Source organism: Struthio camelus, chromosome 4, assembly GCF_040807025.1.
Source record: "Struthio camelus isolate bStrCam1 chromosome 4, bStrCam1.hap1, whole genome shotgun sequence".
In the NCBI taxonomy this organism is placed as follows: domain Eukaryota; kingdom Metazoa; phylum Chordata; class Aves; order Struthioniformes; family Struthionidae; genus Struthio; species Struthio camelus.
The window spans coordinates 55327647-55346022 of NC_090945.1; the positions used below are offsets into that span (position 1 = coordinate 55327647).

The following is an 18376-nucleotide window of genomic DNA, read 5'->3' on the forward strand; positions in this document are numbered from 1 at the left end:
TAGGGTGTTAGATAAAAGTCATTTTCAGGCGACTTTGTGGCATCAACTCTTTCATTTCCTTTGCCGTGATAGCAAGAGATGGCACTCTGCAGCAAGCTACTTCACACTTAGTCCTATTTGTTTTACTGGGTATGTCAATAAAGCAAGATGTTGCTTACTGAAAGATGCATGTAGCTGTTTTGAAAAACATGCAGTGTTTATATTGGAACACTAAGTAATATTTATAAACTTAGATATTATTAAGACTGCAGTGATGGATAGTTACAATTCCTGAATAGTAAATTTCTGCATTTATCAAGTTTGAAACAACACCTTTTCCTCACTTTAAAATAATAATTTTGTGTTCTTTGTGTCAAAAGGTCACTTAGATAGTCTTGCAGATTGACTAGTGCTTTTTGCTACATTGTGATCGAGGAAACAGCATAACCATTACTTCATGATATTTGTGTTGTTAAAAGAAAAGCATACTTAAGAGTGTAAGTGCCAATGCAGGAAGTTATTGAAGGATGCACTTCATTGTCAGCACTTCTCTACCTCAGTGACTTTGCTCAGAAAGTTATTATAAGTTAAGCCTGTGCTTAAGTATTTTCTGAACCAAGAAAACAGAGCCACATTGTAAGAAAAATCTTTAGGAAAACATGTGCTCTAAAAGACGTGTGTAAAATATTAAGAAAAAAGAGGGTAAGAAAGGACCTTGTCTGGTTATTTCACCTACTGGATATCGTAAACAACCACGAGATAAGTCTCTTTTCATGAAATTGATAAACACCATCTTAAAACTTGCTAGGGAGTTTCCCTAGCTGTTCTTACCAATGTGTTGTTCCAGAATCCCATTTCTTTGGGTTCTGCTATCTGGATCGGGGAATATTTTAAATACAGGGCTCAGATTTGCAGATGAGAGCACTACCTAGCAAGGTTTGCCTTGAAATGGTCCTTAGTCTTTTCTGTTGGAGCAAGAATCTGCTTGGATTTGCTGGTAAAATTTCAATATCTTTTGAGACTATGGCTCTCAATGTTAAGGGTACTAACTTGGGAAATGACTTAATTTTTTCTTTTCAAAAAAATTGTAATTATTTATACAAACTGGATTGTTATCGAGAAGAAAGCAATCATCAGATTATTTTGATTACAACAGTCTTCAATAAAGTTGATTCTAGTTCTCCTAGTTCTCTCAGGCTAAGGAGGAAAAAAAAGAACTTAGACCTGTCAGATACTGGGTGAATACTCTAATGAGTAGGCTGTTAGATAAAAAAGGAGTTATTTTTCCAGCAGCTTTGTGGAACCTAATCTTTCGTTTCCTTTGGTCTGATAGCAAATATCTACTTGCAAGCACATCATAAATCAATAACATAAGAATATTGCAAAAAAGCAACTATCATGCTAGAATAAGTAAACAAAAGTGAGGTAATCCTTCTGCTCTGCATAGCAACAGTAAGCGTTCATATGCTGTGTTTGTTATGGGTGTTTTATTCCTTTTAGAGAGGCATGGAAGAACTGAAAGCAGGCTAGGAACAACAGGAAGCATTAAGACTTAAAAGGGCATACAAGGGAAGATTCAATGAATTCTGTTTAGTCTAAGCAATAATCTGCCTGATTGCAAAAGTAAGGCAGCATTGGAGCCTCAAGTTATGTATTGGGAAAACATTCCTAACTCTAAAGATAGTTAGGGAGTAGAGTAAATTGCCCAAAGGGAGCACAGGATGTCTCTTTTAAGTGGAGAGGCAGGGTGAGGAACACAAAAGCAAACCATAAAGTTAGGAGTAGTTAAGATGTATCTGATTGCTTTAGTGCAGAAGACCAGCCTTTCGCAGAACCTTTCAGCTGAGCCCACCACTCCATTCAGGGTATGCATTTTAATTTTTAAATGGGAATAAAAGCTGCTGGAGAGATGACTAATACTTGTTTAGTCCTTGCTTTTCTCCTCTGTCCCGTTTTTTCTGGTCCTGCAACGCAGAATGTTTTGGAAAACAGAAAAGTAGGAATATAAGATGAAACATAAATTAAAATCTGTACCTATCCCTAGAACCTATTTATCACAGTTTTTTTTTTCTTTAGTGGAAAAGAAGGTTGAAATACTTGGTAAAAACCTTGTTTTCTGTAAGAAACTCTGATTTTTAATTAAATCATATATCAGAATATCTTGATTTTGAGGATCTGCCGAATTGTGTAAGTTTGGTTATTTTGCCTGATTCCTTTCTCCTTCAGATTATTTAGTTTCCTCTAAAACAGTTTTGAAGTATCTGTAGTTATAAATCAAAACGAGCAATGTACAATTTAGTGGCACAAACATTGACATTTTAGTTCCATCCAGCTCATTGAAAGGACAAGGTGAAACACAAACCAGAAACATAGGTAATCCCACCAGTATAACCTATTTTATGTATGTGAGTTAATGGCTTACAAGACATCACCCAAATCCTCTGTTTATCTTCTCAGAATGCTTAGGCTGACATTCAGCTAACATGAGCTCAGTGTCGGGACTGCAATACATGAGAAGCTAGGTCCTAAAATCTGTGTGCAGGGATTCCTAGAGTAATGAAAGAGCCTCTGCTCTAACATTTTAGTTATAAGCTTCATGCATCCACCACAGACGGTGAGAGCGTACATATTTCTTATTGTTGCATGTACGTAAATATTTCTTACAGATTTATCAACAAAGATAACTAGTTTTGTAAATAGCATGTTTTTTTATTGTCCTCCAATATCCATATGGTAGGTGCTCTGTAGTTTTACATTGTTCTTTCTGAAGTCAAGTAACCGCTTATTTGAAAAGTAAAATACAAGGCTAAGGTGCGATTAGATTTTCGGCATGACTGAATAACCTTCTTCATGATGTTGTGTCCAAGTTACAAGCAAGCCTCAAGAGCAGGGAAGCAGATTAAATGACCTGTGCAATTTAAGTAGACTAAAGAAACATTATGTGTGTATAAATATACATACACACACATGCAATAATTTATTATTACTCTAGGTAAATTTATTATTACTCTAGGTGAATAATGCTGTTACTCCAGTTACAGTGATACTAATATTTATCATCCAAAATATCTAATTATTAAAGCTCATTCCCAATAACGATACAATTAACTGATATACACAGACTTCTACTATCCATGCCTTTCTTTGATGTTAGGTTCACCCTTTCTGCATATAGTAATAGAAGTCTTTATCATCCTGTGTTCTTTGCTAGGAGCAGTATGGTGTTGATGGTGGGGTTTTCTTCCTCCTTGCTCTTAGGTCTACCTTTGGTTATTTTTGCATTCATTCATACATTTATTCACACTGCCACACTCATTCAATGACTTTTTATCAGTGCCCAATAAACCCCATGTTATAGGCAAGCGCTGAAATATTCGGCTCATATTGAAACAATTAATTTTTTGAATTTGTTTTTCACACTCAACTGAAAAATATATTACTTGACCACTTTGTATAGTAAGTTTGACTTCATATATCCAAAGGAAGGGAGAGGGTAAAAAAGTAATATTTCTGGACCACTTTTCAGTATTCAGCTTTGGATGAGGAATAGACCTTTACCTCCTGTTTCTTGTCTCATTGCAATCCCTTTGTTTCCATCCTATCTGCCCATCTTTATACAGCTCGTGGTGCTCTGACTGATGCTGCAGAGATCAGAAACCACTCACTGACTCGTACTTAGTAGTCTTGCTGACCATTACCATGAGAAAAATTTGCTGTTCCTGGACCCGGTTTTATGTTTCCCTTGTATTTGCATGCAGTATGGAATTACAAAGGGCACGCAGCATTTTCTGACTGGTTCAGGAAGATTGATTGTGAGAGACTATATAGGGGTAGAAATTGTTTTATGTTAATCTGACCACACGTTAATTGAATCACAGAATTTTCATTTTAGCAATGGAGCTGTGCTGGCTACCATGGTCTCTGAGACAAGTCAAATTTCGTGGATCTTCAGCTCTGCCTTCCTGAATGTATAATAGTGTCCAGGAACACTACAAAGCGCTAGATCCTTTGTACTATTTTTCGTCCATTTCAGCTGCACATGGAGATAAAAGGGTTAGGAGTTTCAAAGCAGAACAAGCTGCAAAATGAGATGGCATTCCTTGTCAGCCTTAGAGGATAAAAAGCTGTTTGGGGAACATGTGTGTGTGTGTTTGTGTTTTCTGGGTTGCTTTTTCAATAACTATGCCTGTTTAGGAAAAGGATTTATGCGGCCTGAAAATCTTGGTAGTCTCAAAGCAGTGAATAGGCTTTTAAATAGGGAAAATAATTAGTTTACTGTCCAAAATGTTTGAGATATTAGGAATCTGTTTTTTTTTTTTAATTTCTACACAATTTGATCTAGACTTCACTATATAGTTTATGTAGGAATTGCAGGTGTCCAACAGCTCTGAAAATCTTGTCTTTATTGTTTAAATGCCTGAAACTAGATATTTTGGCAGAGGATTGTTAAATTAGTTCCTATGTTTTTCCATGTTCATTAATCACCTTTGTTTTAGGAACATACTGTTTGAAACAAGAATTTGTAATTTGTAATTTAAGCATAAGAAATTTAGGAATATTGTACCTTAATCTGGAATAAATTGTGAAGAAAGGTCACTTGAATTCTATCTTTTTCATGTGATGTTAAAGAAGACATCTATGTATGAATGAAAAATAACCTGACTACTCAGACCAGAGAATAAAATCAAATGTTTAAGTGAGAAAGATGCATTTGATCTTATTGTCTGGTCTGGATAGGTATATATTTTTCTGTTAATATATGCATATACAGATTTGTATTTTCATTTCAAGATTATTACGTTCATAACTGAAGAAACAAAGCCATGTTTTACATTTTCAGAAAACGTTCTAATTTTTGATGTTCTACATGAAATATTCAGGATATTCTCATTCCATTATACATCGCCTAATGGTCTGACTTGTCTTCCTCCTTAACTATTTTTCCAGTTAAAATCTCCCAGTCAATACTCTCTTTCCACAAGCTGTTTTTTCTCGGCCACTCTATATCTCTTTAAACATTGCTCCACTTTATTACAGTAACTTCTCCCCCAGCTCTTCTCTGACAATATCTACTCTTGTCATTTGTTTACACAGCCCCAGCTATTACTTTCATCAGGTGGCTGCAGGCAGATATCTGCTTCTGACTTGTCTCCGTCAGTCCAGATTTTTGCTATCCCAATGCTTTTTCCTGGATGTCTTTCAATCAATTTACCTTTATTTTGGTTATTGAAATTCATACCTATCTTTCCTTGTAAATTAGGCACACACCCTATTTTCATTGCTGATACTACCTTTTTTCCCTTTATATGTGACTATAGTTGACTGCATTTTTTCCTTTGCTTATACATCCATACCCCATGCCCAAACACCATTTTTTCCAGCTGGAATGTTGTTCTAACTCTGGTTATAATACCTATCCCTCTTTTGTGTGACCACAACGCAAATAACTTCCCATGTTGTCATCTCCCTCATAATCTGTTGTGCATCTCTTCCATTTCATCAACAACATAACTGCTAGTAACTTTTATCTTCCCCATCACCTCCATCACTATGCCAGGCTTGTCAATTTTCTACCTTTTGTGCCATCATATCAAATTTAATATTTGTTACTTATCTTCAATATAATTCAGCACTTTGACACTCCGCAGTTTTTTACTGCAAAAACAAAAGTTGCCTCAGCCACCTTTCTTCTGATTTCTTACCCTATTTTTTCCTCTTGCATAGCATCTTCATACATTTCAAGATGTTTAATCTGTACTCTTCCACAGCATTGCAGCAATATTCAGATTGATTTTGAAGAGTAGCTTCTGCCATGATACCTGCAAGCAGCTGGCAGTGAATTCTTATTAATTGGAAGGACATTGGGCATAAGTGCTTTGTTAAACACAATACTTCTTATTTTTGTCCTTTCTCCATGTTTTGTGCAGTGCTTCCCTTCTTAGACTGTGAGCTTCTGGAGACAGAATCTGAGGTTGTTTATACACTCACAAAACAACCGGAACATCACAACTAGCAATAATATTTGAGGAAAAACTTTGATGACAATGGATTTCCGTGTCCCCCTGCTACTTTGTTGTTCCTGCTGCAAAACACTGAAATAGATGTTCAGTGTATCTTACCATTAAGGAAAACATTAAAAACACTATGTAAAACTGAGATATAAAACTTTCTCTCTCTCTCTCCTTTTTTTTTTTTTTTTAAATGTTTGAGTCAACTCAGATTAACCAACACTTCTGTTTACTTTTCACTCCACTTGTGGATGCAAGTCCAAGTCCTACAGGAAAAGCTTACATTTTAATTAGTGGAGTCTTTTGCTGCCTAGTTGCTGCCTGTTCTCATGTGGGAGGCATGACAGTTTTTTGGAGGGTCTATGAGAAGTCTGCTCTCAACTCACTTAATTTAACTGCAGCATCACACTCTCCTACGTCCTCTCTGCAGGCCAGCAAAGCTGGAATTGTGTGATCCTGAGGAAGCTGTTTCCTCCTCTTTCCTGCAGCAGCGCAACCCATAGATTGCCAGGCTCCTGTGACATTAGAGGTAGAGATCTGAGCTCAGGCTCATGCAAAGAGTTTCGGTTTCCTCTAGGTTAAGTTGTAAACATTTGTTCTGCAGGACAGTAAGGTCTATTTCCAATTGAAATAGATGCTGGTTGCAGCCTGGCTTCAAATCTGCTGTTGCTGTAGCCTGAACAACTTCCTGGTCAACACTTTGAATCCCATTCTAGGGACTGCAGTTCTTGTCATGTATGGTACAGCGAGTTTGCCATCCTGCAGAATGCTAACCTTGCCCTTACACACGTCCAGCAATTTGGATAGAATTCCTTCTGGATTCAGTTGAGCAATGCCTTAGTGGTTAAAAAAACAAAAAACACATTTTACTATATAGCAGTATAATACAGAGTTAGGTGGGTGAGATTGTCATTTCTGTTGTTTCCCTCATTCTCAAAGATGGTACCTTTTTATAAATGGCATCTAAATTTTAGGCAACCTCCTGACTTGTTGAGAAGTATTCATAGCTCTCATATCCTCTGCTCTGTGCAGTAATTATAAGATACGTTGCTTTAATAGTTTATCTGGCAGAAATAAAGCATGTTGTATATATGCAAAAGACACTTCTAAGAATTTAAAAACACTACCAAGAAATAATTTATCCTTTTAAAAAAAATCATTATCTCCATTTAAAGTTACTGTAAAATTAATTTCAGACTTTGTTATATAGGTCACTTACCAGACCCTCGAAGAGTATTCCATCTGTGCCCATTTACGTACAGGTCAAAGCCTGAAAAAGTTCTGATTGTGAAGATTAGGTATTTGACTCCCTGAACTGGTTATTTCGTATGTTTCTTTTCAAGAAGAGAAAATGTGGTCACTGGAGAAAAAGTTCTTTTAAGATGCACATTTAATATGCTCTGATATGAAATTATACTCTATGTTTCAGAGATATATAACTATAATTTGGGATTTTATTCACTTAAATAGAGTGTTCAAATCCAATAAAATTATTGCAAGATTGCTACAATTATAAGACAACAGCATAAAATAAATGTTTAGTTTTCCTACATATTAAAGAATTTAATAGCTGCTTGTTTGAATTTCTGATAAAGGTATAGTTATGTGTGTAAAGAGAAGGGAGTTGTTTGTCTCAGAGTGTCATAGCTGGGGAGGTGAGGTGAGGTCACTATTAAATAGTTTGTTTTATCTGATGGAGGGGAAAAAAGGGAAAGTCATAAATGCAATAATAGTTTATGATCATATAAGAATGCTCATACAAAGTCTACCTGGCAACCTGACAGTGGCTGAAAGGGTATGCTTGGGAGCAGTACAAAAGTGCAGCATGTGCAGGTAGTCTTTCCAGTAGCAAGATCTTTCAGTTTCTAGTAGTTGGTGGTTTAAGGATTTCCTGAATCTAATTTGAATAGTTGAATAATGAAAGAAGAAAATAAGACTTAAATCTTTTTTTTTTAATTTCTCATAGTGAAATCAAGTGAAATTATGTTTTGTTGTATTGTAAAAGTGGTTGATTGAAGAGTGTAACTACAGGTAGATAATTCTGTTGAGCAAGGAAAGCTGATTGGCTGCTTTGTTTCATTTTCACTTAGGTATTTGTTTAGCAGTAACTGCCATCAAGTAAAATTGGAGAATATTAGTACAGTAACACCAAGAAATATGTGCAAATCAGTACCTTTGATTCGAAAAGCTTGATGCAAACAGATATGAAAAATATAACTCTTCTTGTCTTTAAATCAAATCAGACTTCAATGTTATTCTGGTGCTTGAGTTGGTATAGTCATATGTGCCTTTGCATTCATTCTCATTGTGAGCAAATATAGGAAACTTTCATTTTTGTTCTGGAGTGAAGTTTTCCTTGTTATCTGAAAAGGATTTCAGTTTTCTTCAACCAACAATCATGGCTGTGGTGGCAGATGCTGAAAAGTATTAGGCAGACATCATTACTCCTCAATATATTGCTGAACATCTTCAGAAATTACACAGAATAATCTTTACTTGAGTTTTTTTCTTTTTTTTACTTTCCTTTTTCTTTCTTTTTCACTTTTCTATCCCTCCCTTTCTTCCTTCCTCTCCCCTTTTCTATTTTAAAAGTAAAGTCAGAAATAATATGGATTCAAGCAAGAATTGAACTAGTAATATAAATAGTGAACTTAACATTTAATTATTGTAAGAGTGCACTTGAATAGTGCACCAAGCATATTTTTGCATTGAATAAAAAATCACACAAAAATGATAATTTGAGTACCCATTGTCTGGAAAGCATAAAGTAATTCAGGCCGTTTATTTAGAAGATTAGGGGAATGAAAGCCTAAAACAAATTAAAATAATAATATTACATTAGAATCTTATCTACAGGAAGATGGAAGTATGTTTTAAGACTAGAGAATTCCCCTCTAGTTCTGTTTTAAACTATTTTATATTAGTTTTCTTCTTTTTGTGGGAACGACAATTAAACCGATATTCACAGGCTTAAGTGCATTAAATGATTAACCAAAAGGCCAAGATCTTCCCCCAGATAACCTTTTAAACTGTAATAACTTTTAAACTAAATATGATACTTCTGAAACCTGTAATTTAATGAAAGAAGGAAGTCGTCTTTTTCCAAAGCCTGTTTAATGAGATGGGGAATTACATATGAAGAGAACCTATTGGTCAGTGGTTCTGGGAATGAGGATAGTCTTATTTTTATTTTGTAGTGCATCTTCCTATTTTCTTTATTTTACTATTTAATCTTACTTCATAACAGCTGTAGCAGACTTCACGAAGTTACCTCCTGGAAGATTATTGTATTTGTCAAGCAGTTAAGGTCATACTCATCCTATTTCACTTTTATGTCTTAGAGCACCATTTCTGCTCTTACACTTACGCTCCAGAGTGCATTGCCTGGCTGGTCTTTTTGAATATATTTAACTAGGTTATAATGTGATTTTACTGAAGTTAGAGTTTGCCCAGAGTCTTTCTATGCTCAAATTGCTGAACTCTAGCAGTCGATCAGGTGAGTGGCTCTCTGCCACCTGCAAAAGTCATGCAGGAAAACAAAAGCTCTTCTTAACAAAGGAGGATCTATCATTAGTTTTTGTTTATGTTATGTTATGTTTATGAGACCATGGCACTTAAACTTGTTATGCAAATTAACTTCCTACTGCTGAAAACTAAATAGGAAAAAATATGATAAGCAACAAATATTAATGAACAAATTAATTTCTGTGCCTCAGTTCCCTTTCTGTGAAATAAGAACTCTACATAAACCTGCCAGAAGTGTTTTGCAAATTAATGTAGTTGTGAAGCACTCAGGCACTACAATACTAACCAGGTACAAAAGCAGAAGCTGACAGGGAAACTGATAATACTGTCATCAAAACGAGATTTTAACAGAGTGCGATAAATGAGGAGCAAAGCAAATAGCAATGAGGGGGAAGCAACATAACAAATAGCTGCCTATTAAGGTTTAAGGGAGTAATGGCACACTTCTGTTGAATTTATTGGGATTCAGGTGGTAAAATATTGTGTATAATATAATAATTGACTATATTATACAGATAAACACCAGAGGAAACAAACTGAAATTTCCTTCATTTTGGCATTTCCAGACTTTTGAGTTTCTTGTATTTCTGAAGAATAATTTTTTGCAAGTTTTACCATTAATAATACTTTGTGCCTGAGAGTCACAACCATTCCACAGAAGCAGATGTAATCATGTACTGATTTTGCCTTCTCAGTTAGAAAATGTGCTATTATATAAATCAATGAATCAGTATCTAATTCCTGTTGAATATTTATTCACTGCCAAAAACATAGCCTGTTTGTTGTCTTTCCTCAGATTATTCTACCCTATTGTTATATATTCTATTATTATATATGGAAAAATAGGACTGTTGAAACTTAGAATTAAGGGTTATTCCTAAATATTACACATGTTTTTACAGTTTCCTTATCTTATTTTCTTCTCAGAAAAAGGCACCACTCTCCATTTCCCATTTGTACTTATGAAACGTTAGACATTTGTAAGCTTTGTAGATGAAATGATTTTATATGGAGATCTCATTGCATTTTGAAACATTTTTAAGAATTCAAGATGTAACATCTCTTCTTTAAGGAAGCATTATTTGATAATTCAACTATCATAGTTTGAATGCACAGAGCATTATGCTAATGAAAAGGCAGTTCTGGGCTTTATGTAATGCATTTTGAATTTTCATAAAGACTATATGCTAAATTTCTCTTGATGCCATATTACTTAAACAAGCTATATTCTGTAGTATAGATAGTCTGAGCAATTGCTTTTATTATTACATATTTTCTCTGTTTTGGAAAGGACTTATATTTATTTTCTTACTCTGGTAGTTTCTGGTTGTGTAGTCATAGACACATAATTGATGTGTGAAAGCCTGATTCTCTAAATTATGTTCTTTGCTTCTATTACTATCTATTATACTTTTGAAAACTATCTCTCATTATACCCTGGCTGTGCTTGGAAATGATATCAATTGAATTACATTGTATGAGATGTGATTTTTTTTTCTCTCTCTTGCTCTTTACGTATCATTTTTACAGTCTTACTTCAGATATGGATACAGTAGCATCAATCTAAGAGCTGCAATATTGGCATCCTTATTTATTTTAGAAAGGACATAGCTATAGTGGTATAAGCATCTTTATATAAGCATGACTGCATTTCATCAAGTATGTCCTTTTCCAGATTGAGCTTGAACAGCTGGGGCTCCAGCCATCCAGCTGTTTATGGTTGCCCAGCAGGTGGAGGTTACTTGTTTCACGGTTCAGCCAACAGAAGAGAAATGCAAGTTCTGACTACTCTGCTACAGTAGAGTTAGCAATCGCTTCAAAGCGTTTAATCAGCAATTAAGTTAAATTTGCTAGTTTTATACTTAAGGGGATCAGTTTGAGTTCTACTGGCTGTACACTGAAGAAGTATCCTCTAGTATGAATATAGCACCAGTCATCCAGGGATCATAGATCTTGAATTTCCATCAGTTTGCAAAATGATCCTGTCTTTAAGTACTAAGCAGGTTTCATTGTTTTACCTATAAGAGTACAGCTGAACCCCTAAGATGCTATTTTTATATGCTTATATTATATTGAGTATTGAATCATTTGATTTTCTTGTTTTAGCCAGACTTATACCATGGCTCTTTTCCCATTTCTATTAAAAAAAAAAAAACAAAAAACCCAAAAGAACATTTCAAAATTCTTCCCTTCTCACCAGCAACACGCTCTTGGGTAGTGATGAGCAACTGCTAATGCAAAAAAAAAAAATCTTTCTTCCTATAGAGTACTTGCTTATTGGCTTTAATCGCTGGGAAAAGCGAAAATAATTGATTCAGCACATAGAAATGACACAGTATTTTTCAATTTTATAGTATATACAAATAAGTAATAGATTGCTTTACCAAAAGCTGCATATATCTTTGGAGATAACTTTTCTTAGCTGGCGTAATTCAAGGTCTGCTAGCTTCACCTCCATAGAAAAGGAATACTTATGGTCTGCTGTGTACCTTGCATTTCATCCAACCAAGGGACAGCGTGTGCAGTTCACCAGCAGAGTCCACAGCTAAATGCCTAGGTGAAGCCTGCCTAGGAGTCCCCAGCCTAGCTGCTGTCTGAGATCTTTGGGAGAGCTGTGGACAGTGGAAATTTTATTGGGAACAGTCATTATCTGAACTTTCCTTAAGGCCCCTGAAATTCCATCCCTTGACGCTGGATGGGAGCACTTCAGAAAAGCAAAAGAAATACACTGTAAAGTAAGACAGCGCCTTTTCATGAGACAAGTCTTCAGAGATCCAAGGACATCATGATTAAGGAGTAATCTTAAATCAGATTAATGTATAATCACGTTAATGTAAAAGCTACATTTATCTCTATTATTTTACTCTAAACTTCTTATTGCCCAGAATCTCCAGGTGACTTCAGTCACGCTTCTGCTTGCCAGCACCACAAACCTTGCACATACTTTGGCTATTGGCTATGAAAAAAACATTTATCTTCATGAAATATACACTTCTGCATTATTATTTGACAATAATAGAATGAAGGTTTTTTGATTTTTAAAAATCTAGCAGTCGTTTCTGTTTTCATATACCTGTAAAAGTTTGCTCTTCTGTATTTGTTGTGAATTCCTTTTCACTTCACCGTTAGTGTTCTTGCGCTCTCTATTTTTAGATTTTAGACTAGCTACTGTGTTCTTCTTTATACTTTGTTCTGGAAAAGGTTCTTTTTCAAATGAAACATATATATTTTATTGCTTATAGGATGGAATGGGAAATTTGAGAGTCACTAAAAAAGGAATACGACTTGAAGGAGTATCTGAATTTCTACTTCCACTATATGTGAAAGAAATCCATTCCAGAAAGGTATGTTTTGCATCTTTTTTTCTTAACTTAATTTACAGTCAATATAAATGAATTTCTTCTGTCTCAAATTACAAGTTTCATTCTTACACCTCCTAAACTGCCAATCAGTAGAGGTTTACTTTGAGATATGTTAAAAGAGAAAGCTGCTTTCATGTCAAAAATGAGTTTTTCTGAAGCTGCTTCCCTCCTGAAAGAAATTTCTTACACTTAAGAAAGGAGCCTCAAAACATGTACATTTTATACTTCAAATGACCTCAGCACTGGAAAAGGAACATTTGACTCTTCACTTGATGTGAACTCTAGAAATCCAAGATTGATACATGCACAAAATGCAGTGATACAAATGAATGATTTTATATATGCTTAAGTAGATCAACTTGAGTCCTTTCTGGTTTTAGCTAGTGTGATTTTTTTTTTCATTAGATAAAAGCAATCTTGTTAAACTGCATAATGTGTCTAGAGATGGAATTTTTCAAAGCAAACCATTTGTAATATTGCTTAAATGTAATTGTTTTATCATTTAGCAGCAGATTGTTTTAGAGAGGAAAAAGTAAATCAAGATATTATGTATTTAGATGTTCAATATTACTCATTTTGACTCAGTCATGCTGGTTTGTATAATAACATAAATCTATTAAAAATTGTTTTGCAGTATTTGAAATCTATTAAGTACTTGCTAGCATACAAGTGTTAACCTATGATCAGAGAGGAATGTTATAATGTTTTTCAGTCAATCAAGTGCAAAGGATTTTAATAATACAAAAATTGACATGAGTGAAGGACATGTTTATACCCTAAATGCTTTTGTGGAAAATTCTTCTTTCTTTACAAACTGTTAAAATTTCTTTTGTGCATAAAAATATGTCTCAAATACATTCATAAATGATATCATTAGTTTCCAATTTCTCTTAATTATTTTACTCTTAATTATGTTAATAGATGTGTGAGATGAACAGCTAGTCTCTTTGTCTTCTTTTTCTGTAAAACTAAGCTCTTTCAGTGTTTAACAGAGTTGCAGTATTGGCCTAGGTAATGAAAGTATTCTATAATAGTTAATTAACAGTGTATCCATCAATAATGTCCAATATTTATTAACACCTTAGCTTTGATATTATCAGAATGTGGCAAAACAAAAAAATCAATACATAAATTTATAAATGACTAATTATGTACTAAAAACTTCTGCCAAGAATAGATCAGTATGACCAAATTCTGCTTTCTAAAATTGGAAAGGCATCTACAGAGGAAATTTGGCCATGGTTTTTATCCTGGACTTCTGTGCCATGGAGAGACTGAGTACTTCTAAAATAATTTCTATGCTCTTCCAATATTTCCTTCAAGGTTTTGAAACTGTAGAATTTATCATATTAACCAACGTACTTTCAGTTTTTCCACCTATTTCTGATCTTAATATCAAATATAAAAAAAATTCTTTAAAATCATACCTAAAGCATGAACTTGTCCGATATAAATATTTCGATATGTGGAGGTTATGAAAGCTATGTAAAATTCCCAGGCTGTATAACCTGTATACCCACCCTTCAGGGAGCATACTTTTTTCCCCAGAAATTACAGAATTTATGATATGTTCATTTTTTTTCAGTTCCTTCTCACAGGTGAATGGTATCTATTATTATAGCAGTTCCAGTTACTGTACATGACAGTTACAATTTGGGATATTTGCTTGCAGAGAGCTTTATACTGCAGAACACTGGTTCTATTAAAGCCAATGTGCAAACTTCTGTTTCAAGTGAGATTAATGAAACGTTACAGTAGGGCCATAATTTCACTCAGAGCTACTAGCCAGCCTGAGGAAAAAAATGCATGCGAATGTAAGTGCTGTAAAGGAACAGGATGCAAAATCCAACAGCCTAACATAAGGAAAAAACCCAAAAAAGACACGTCTATCAATAAGTGCCCTCATACCAATAGAAGAAAGCTGGTAGAACAGATCATTAGCTGGACATAGTATTTCAACTTAAATATTACTTTCTATGTTGTAGATCTATTCAGGTCTGTTAACATTAGAACACTTGTTATCTAGCTTAAAAAAGTATTATGTATGTAGAGTTGGTTATCATCTTGCAGAGCCTGTGAATCCTGTGCACATCCCAACCCTTCACCAACTTGCTCAGTAGTTGTTGTGCTAACGTTCTAGTAACATGTGGCATGTGCAAAAGTGAATGGCATGGGAGAACACAGGGGAAAAACACTCTGGAGATGTGCTTAGCTTTAAAGTAGGTGTTCGAGATGTCTCTGCGTGTGGCATGTGCGTATGGCATTAGCTGCTGTGTCACTTAGGGAACTGAACTCAGTGCTGGAGAAAGCTTAAGTGTGCTTTAAGTTTCTGAGCACTCACTATGGCCAGTAGAGAACTAGTACAATACAGGCAGTGAATTCAGAAGAGCTCTTCTGCTTACCAGCTCTCAGTGTCTCTTTTGGGTGATGCAGGAGCAAGAGCGCTTTTCCCTCCTTTTCCATATGAGCAGTGATAATTTAAATATGCTGCGTAACGGAGTTAAAATGTACCAGGGAATCAAAAATTCATTTGAAACTGATATCTTTACAGTCTTTTACATGCATATGTTGCTTATTTATTTCCTTTATGTCCTGGTATGAGAATTTGCTCTTTAAGCAAATTTGCTCATTTCCCTTTTAGAAAAGGAAACGTTGAAATGACATTTAATTAACACTTGAGACAAGCTGTAACAGATTCAATAATATTTTTGTGGAACTGCTGTGTTTGCTGTGCACTAGCAACCTGCAGCATAGAATGACCATGGGAGGACCTGTGGGTACAGCTCTCAGCCCTGCAGCTCAGGGCTTCACTGCTGCCCCATTATTCAGTGCAAAGCAGAGAGAGGTGGGATGGCCTGTGCTGTTGTCAGCAGCATGAGGAGGTAGGTGTACTATATTGCGACTAAGTGGTGGTGCAGTTTTTATGCACATACTGGAGCTATCTTTTAATTAGCTAGATTTGGAGCTGATAAAATGTGTTTCCTGATAGCACAGGATTCAGCTCTGATTCTGATGGTGAACTAGTGTGGATAAGGCTCCTGGGCGGTCTGTGGGGCAGCTAGCCTGAGCAGAGCCGCATAATGTTAAGGGTAGCTCAGTTTATGCATGTAAAATTCACATATATTTTCACATGCTGAAATTGCCCCTGTGATCTGCACCCGACCTTTATCCCCAGATAAAATCATTTATGCAGGGGTGAATGCAGACCTGAAGCTGCTTTTAACAGAGGAGATGGTTTTGAGCTTTTTACATAGGCTGAAAAAGGACCTTTGTCTTGCGGTTGCTTCATTAAAATGAATGACATCATTCATTATTTCATTTCATTCAATTTCATTCAATTTCCATCTTCATAAATGAAGATACAAAATCCTGAATATTATAAGTAAGTGCTAAAATACTTTGAGTTCAACCGACTAACTTGGAAAACGGATATCCGAATTCTTTAAAACAAAACAAAACAGAAAGTTAAATGATATTTTTCCTTTAGCACGGAAAAGTAGTAAAATTATAAAGAAACATTAGAAAATTTAACATCTTCGATAAACAGAACATTCATTCATGTTTTGGCTGTAGAAGTTGCATAAATTAGATAGCTGCTCACTCGGGGGTGCAGTTTCCCTAACTTCTGTCATCTTACTTTGCCTTTTCTGCTGTATTCTGCCGGTATGAGTTGTGCCGACACAGATAGCTGAAAAAAGTAAAAATTCCATGAAACAAGACTAAAATATCCTACCTAAAACTTTTTGCTTTCACAAAAAATACATTTTTATGTAGTTTCATCAAATGAATTAACTGCACATCAAAAACAGTTATTTTAAAATCCCGTTTTAAAATGTTATTTTAAAACGTTCAGGCCTGAAATATGTTCATAATCAGTTGTAAAGTCCTGTGGAGATTTCATTTTTGTTGGTTTTGGGGTTGGGAGGGGAGAAACTCCCTCCCTTCTCTTCCCCCAGCATATTCTTCTAAAAACTTAACGCCAAATTGTTTGCTATATACAGCCTAATCTCTGCTCCATTAAATGCTCCATTGCAATACAGTAAAACTGGCATAAGAGTCCTGCGATCTTACAACTGCTGATGGATGAAGGTACCAGGAGATGTAGTCATTTTCTACCTTTTTAGTACTATGAAAGAATCATAAAGACACCTAAGAATCTGCCCCCTATATTGCTCAGTATAAAGTACAGTGCTTGTTTCTGCAGCTGCATGTCACATTCATCTCTGGTAAAGCATAAAAGGCTCCCCAATTCTTTTTTCTGATATCTACTCTTCAGATTTGCCTTTGGGCAACTCAACTGTCAATGAGAATAAAGTCATTACTATGGCGTAAAGGGCTCCCTAAGTCACTGTGGTTCTCAACATAGTGTAGTTCCAACGCACTGAAAGCTCAATGTCAGTTTTTTGGCTATGAACATGATATAAGGTATTCTTAATCACAAGTTTTGCCAAGGGATAAGTCACTCATTTTTTGGTGGTCTCTTTGGGGACTGCCATTGTGAAATTGAGTTGGCTGTACTCCACTCTTTGCTGACATCTGATAAGACCTTCATGAATCATGACTTTGCCCTTGATTTGCTGTACTTCACTGAAATTTGTCTGGAGGGTCACCCAATTGTACAACTCTCTTTTGAACATATAATTTTTTTATGTCACCCTAGTACAACGATTATGATTACGGTGATTTGTTTTTCATCCAATAAGAACATCTACTTCTCATGACGAAAAACCTGAGTTAATATTACCCAAGCTTTTATTTCTGTTGATTACAGTTCATGAACAAAGTCATGAGCGGCCTAAATTCACCCAATTTTTATACCAGCCTGAAGAACTGATTTTGATTTGGAAACGTTTCTTTAGAATTAATGAAGTAGTGACTGTTTCTCTAGGCATTTCATTTTTGTTTTGCTATCAAATGCATCAGTTTTAAAATACTTCCTTGATAGTGATGTATCTGTGTTCCACTAGGACAAATTTCAATGGAATCTGTGATATTTCAGTTTGATCATGTCCTCTTTCTGATCCTAGTACTCAAAGTGATAGTTTTAAGTTGTTTTGACTGTTTGGCTTTCCTAAGCTGAGGAATGACCTTTTTTTTCCCCCTCCTCTGAACAACTTGTATTAGATGAAATATTCGCCCAGAGAATTTTCAGTAGACATCAATGAGTAGATGAAACTGGCTGAGAACTACATATTTTCCTATTCCCTTCCTCAGGCTAGTCTCTGTTTGTAGGCCTGATCACTAAAAGCCACCTTTTCCATCCAGAAATTTTATTTTTGGTCCATTTTGGTCAAAAAAAAAAAGTTAAATTTATAGCTTGTTCATGCTTCTGTAATATTACTACTTGCAGAATTTAATTTATACATTAAATTTTGCTCTTAAAAGTTCAGTGACTTCTAATGCGGAATCTTTGCCCATTGTAGAAGATCTTGTTGACCTAGATAGGTTTTACCATGCATATCTGTGCTGGTAAATCTGTATGAACTTCGATTTGCAGTACAG

The 18376-nt window shown here is 35.2% G+C and overlaps 1 protein-coding gene across 5 annotated transcripts in view; it reads left to right on the plus strand.

The window, feature by feature from the left end:
• The window catches only part of SGCZ (sarcoglycan zeta), a 494736-nt gene that overhangs the window by 352167 nt on the left and 124193 nt on the right, over positions 1-18376 (plus strand). For all 5 annotated transcript variants that reach the window (XM_068942793.1, XM_068942795.1, XM_068942794.1 and 2 more), the window contains one exon: positions 12755-12856. In XM_068942793.1, coding sequence (XP_068798894.1) covers positions 12755-12856 — 102 coding nt within the window. The remainder of the gene's footprint in view (positions 1-12754; positions 12857-18376) is intronic.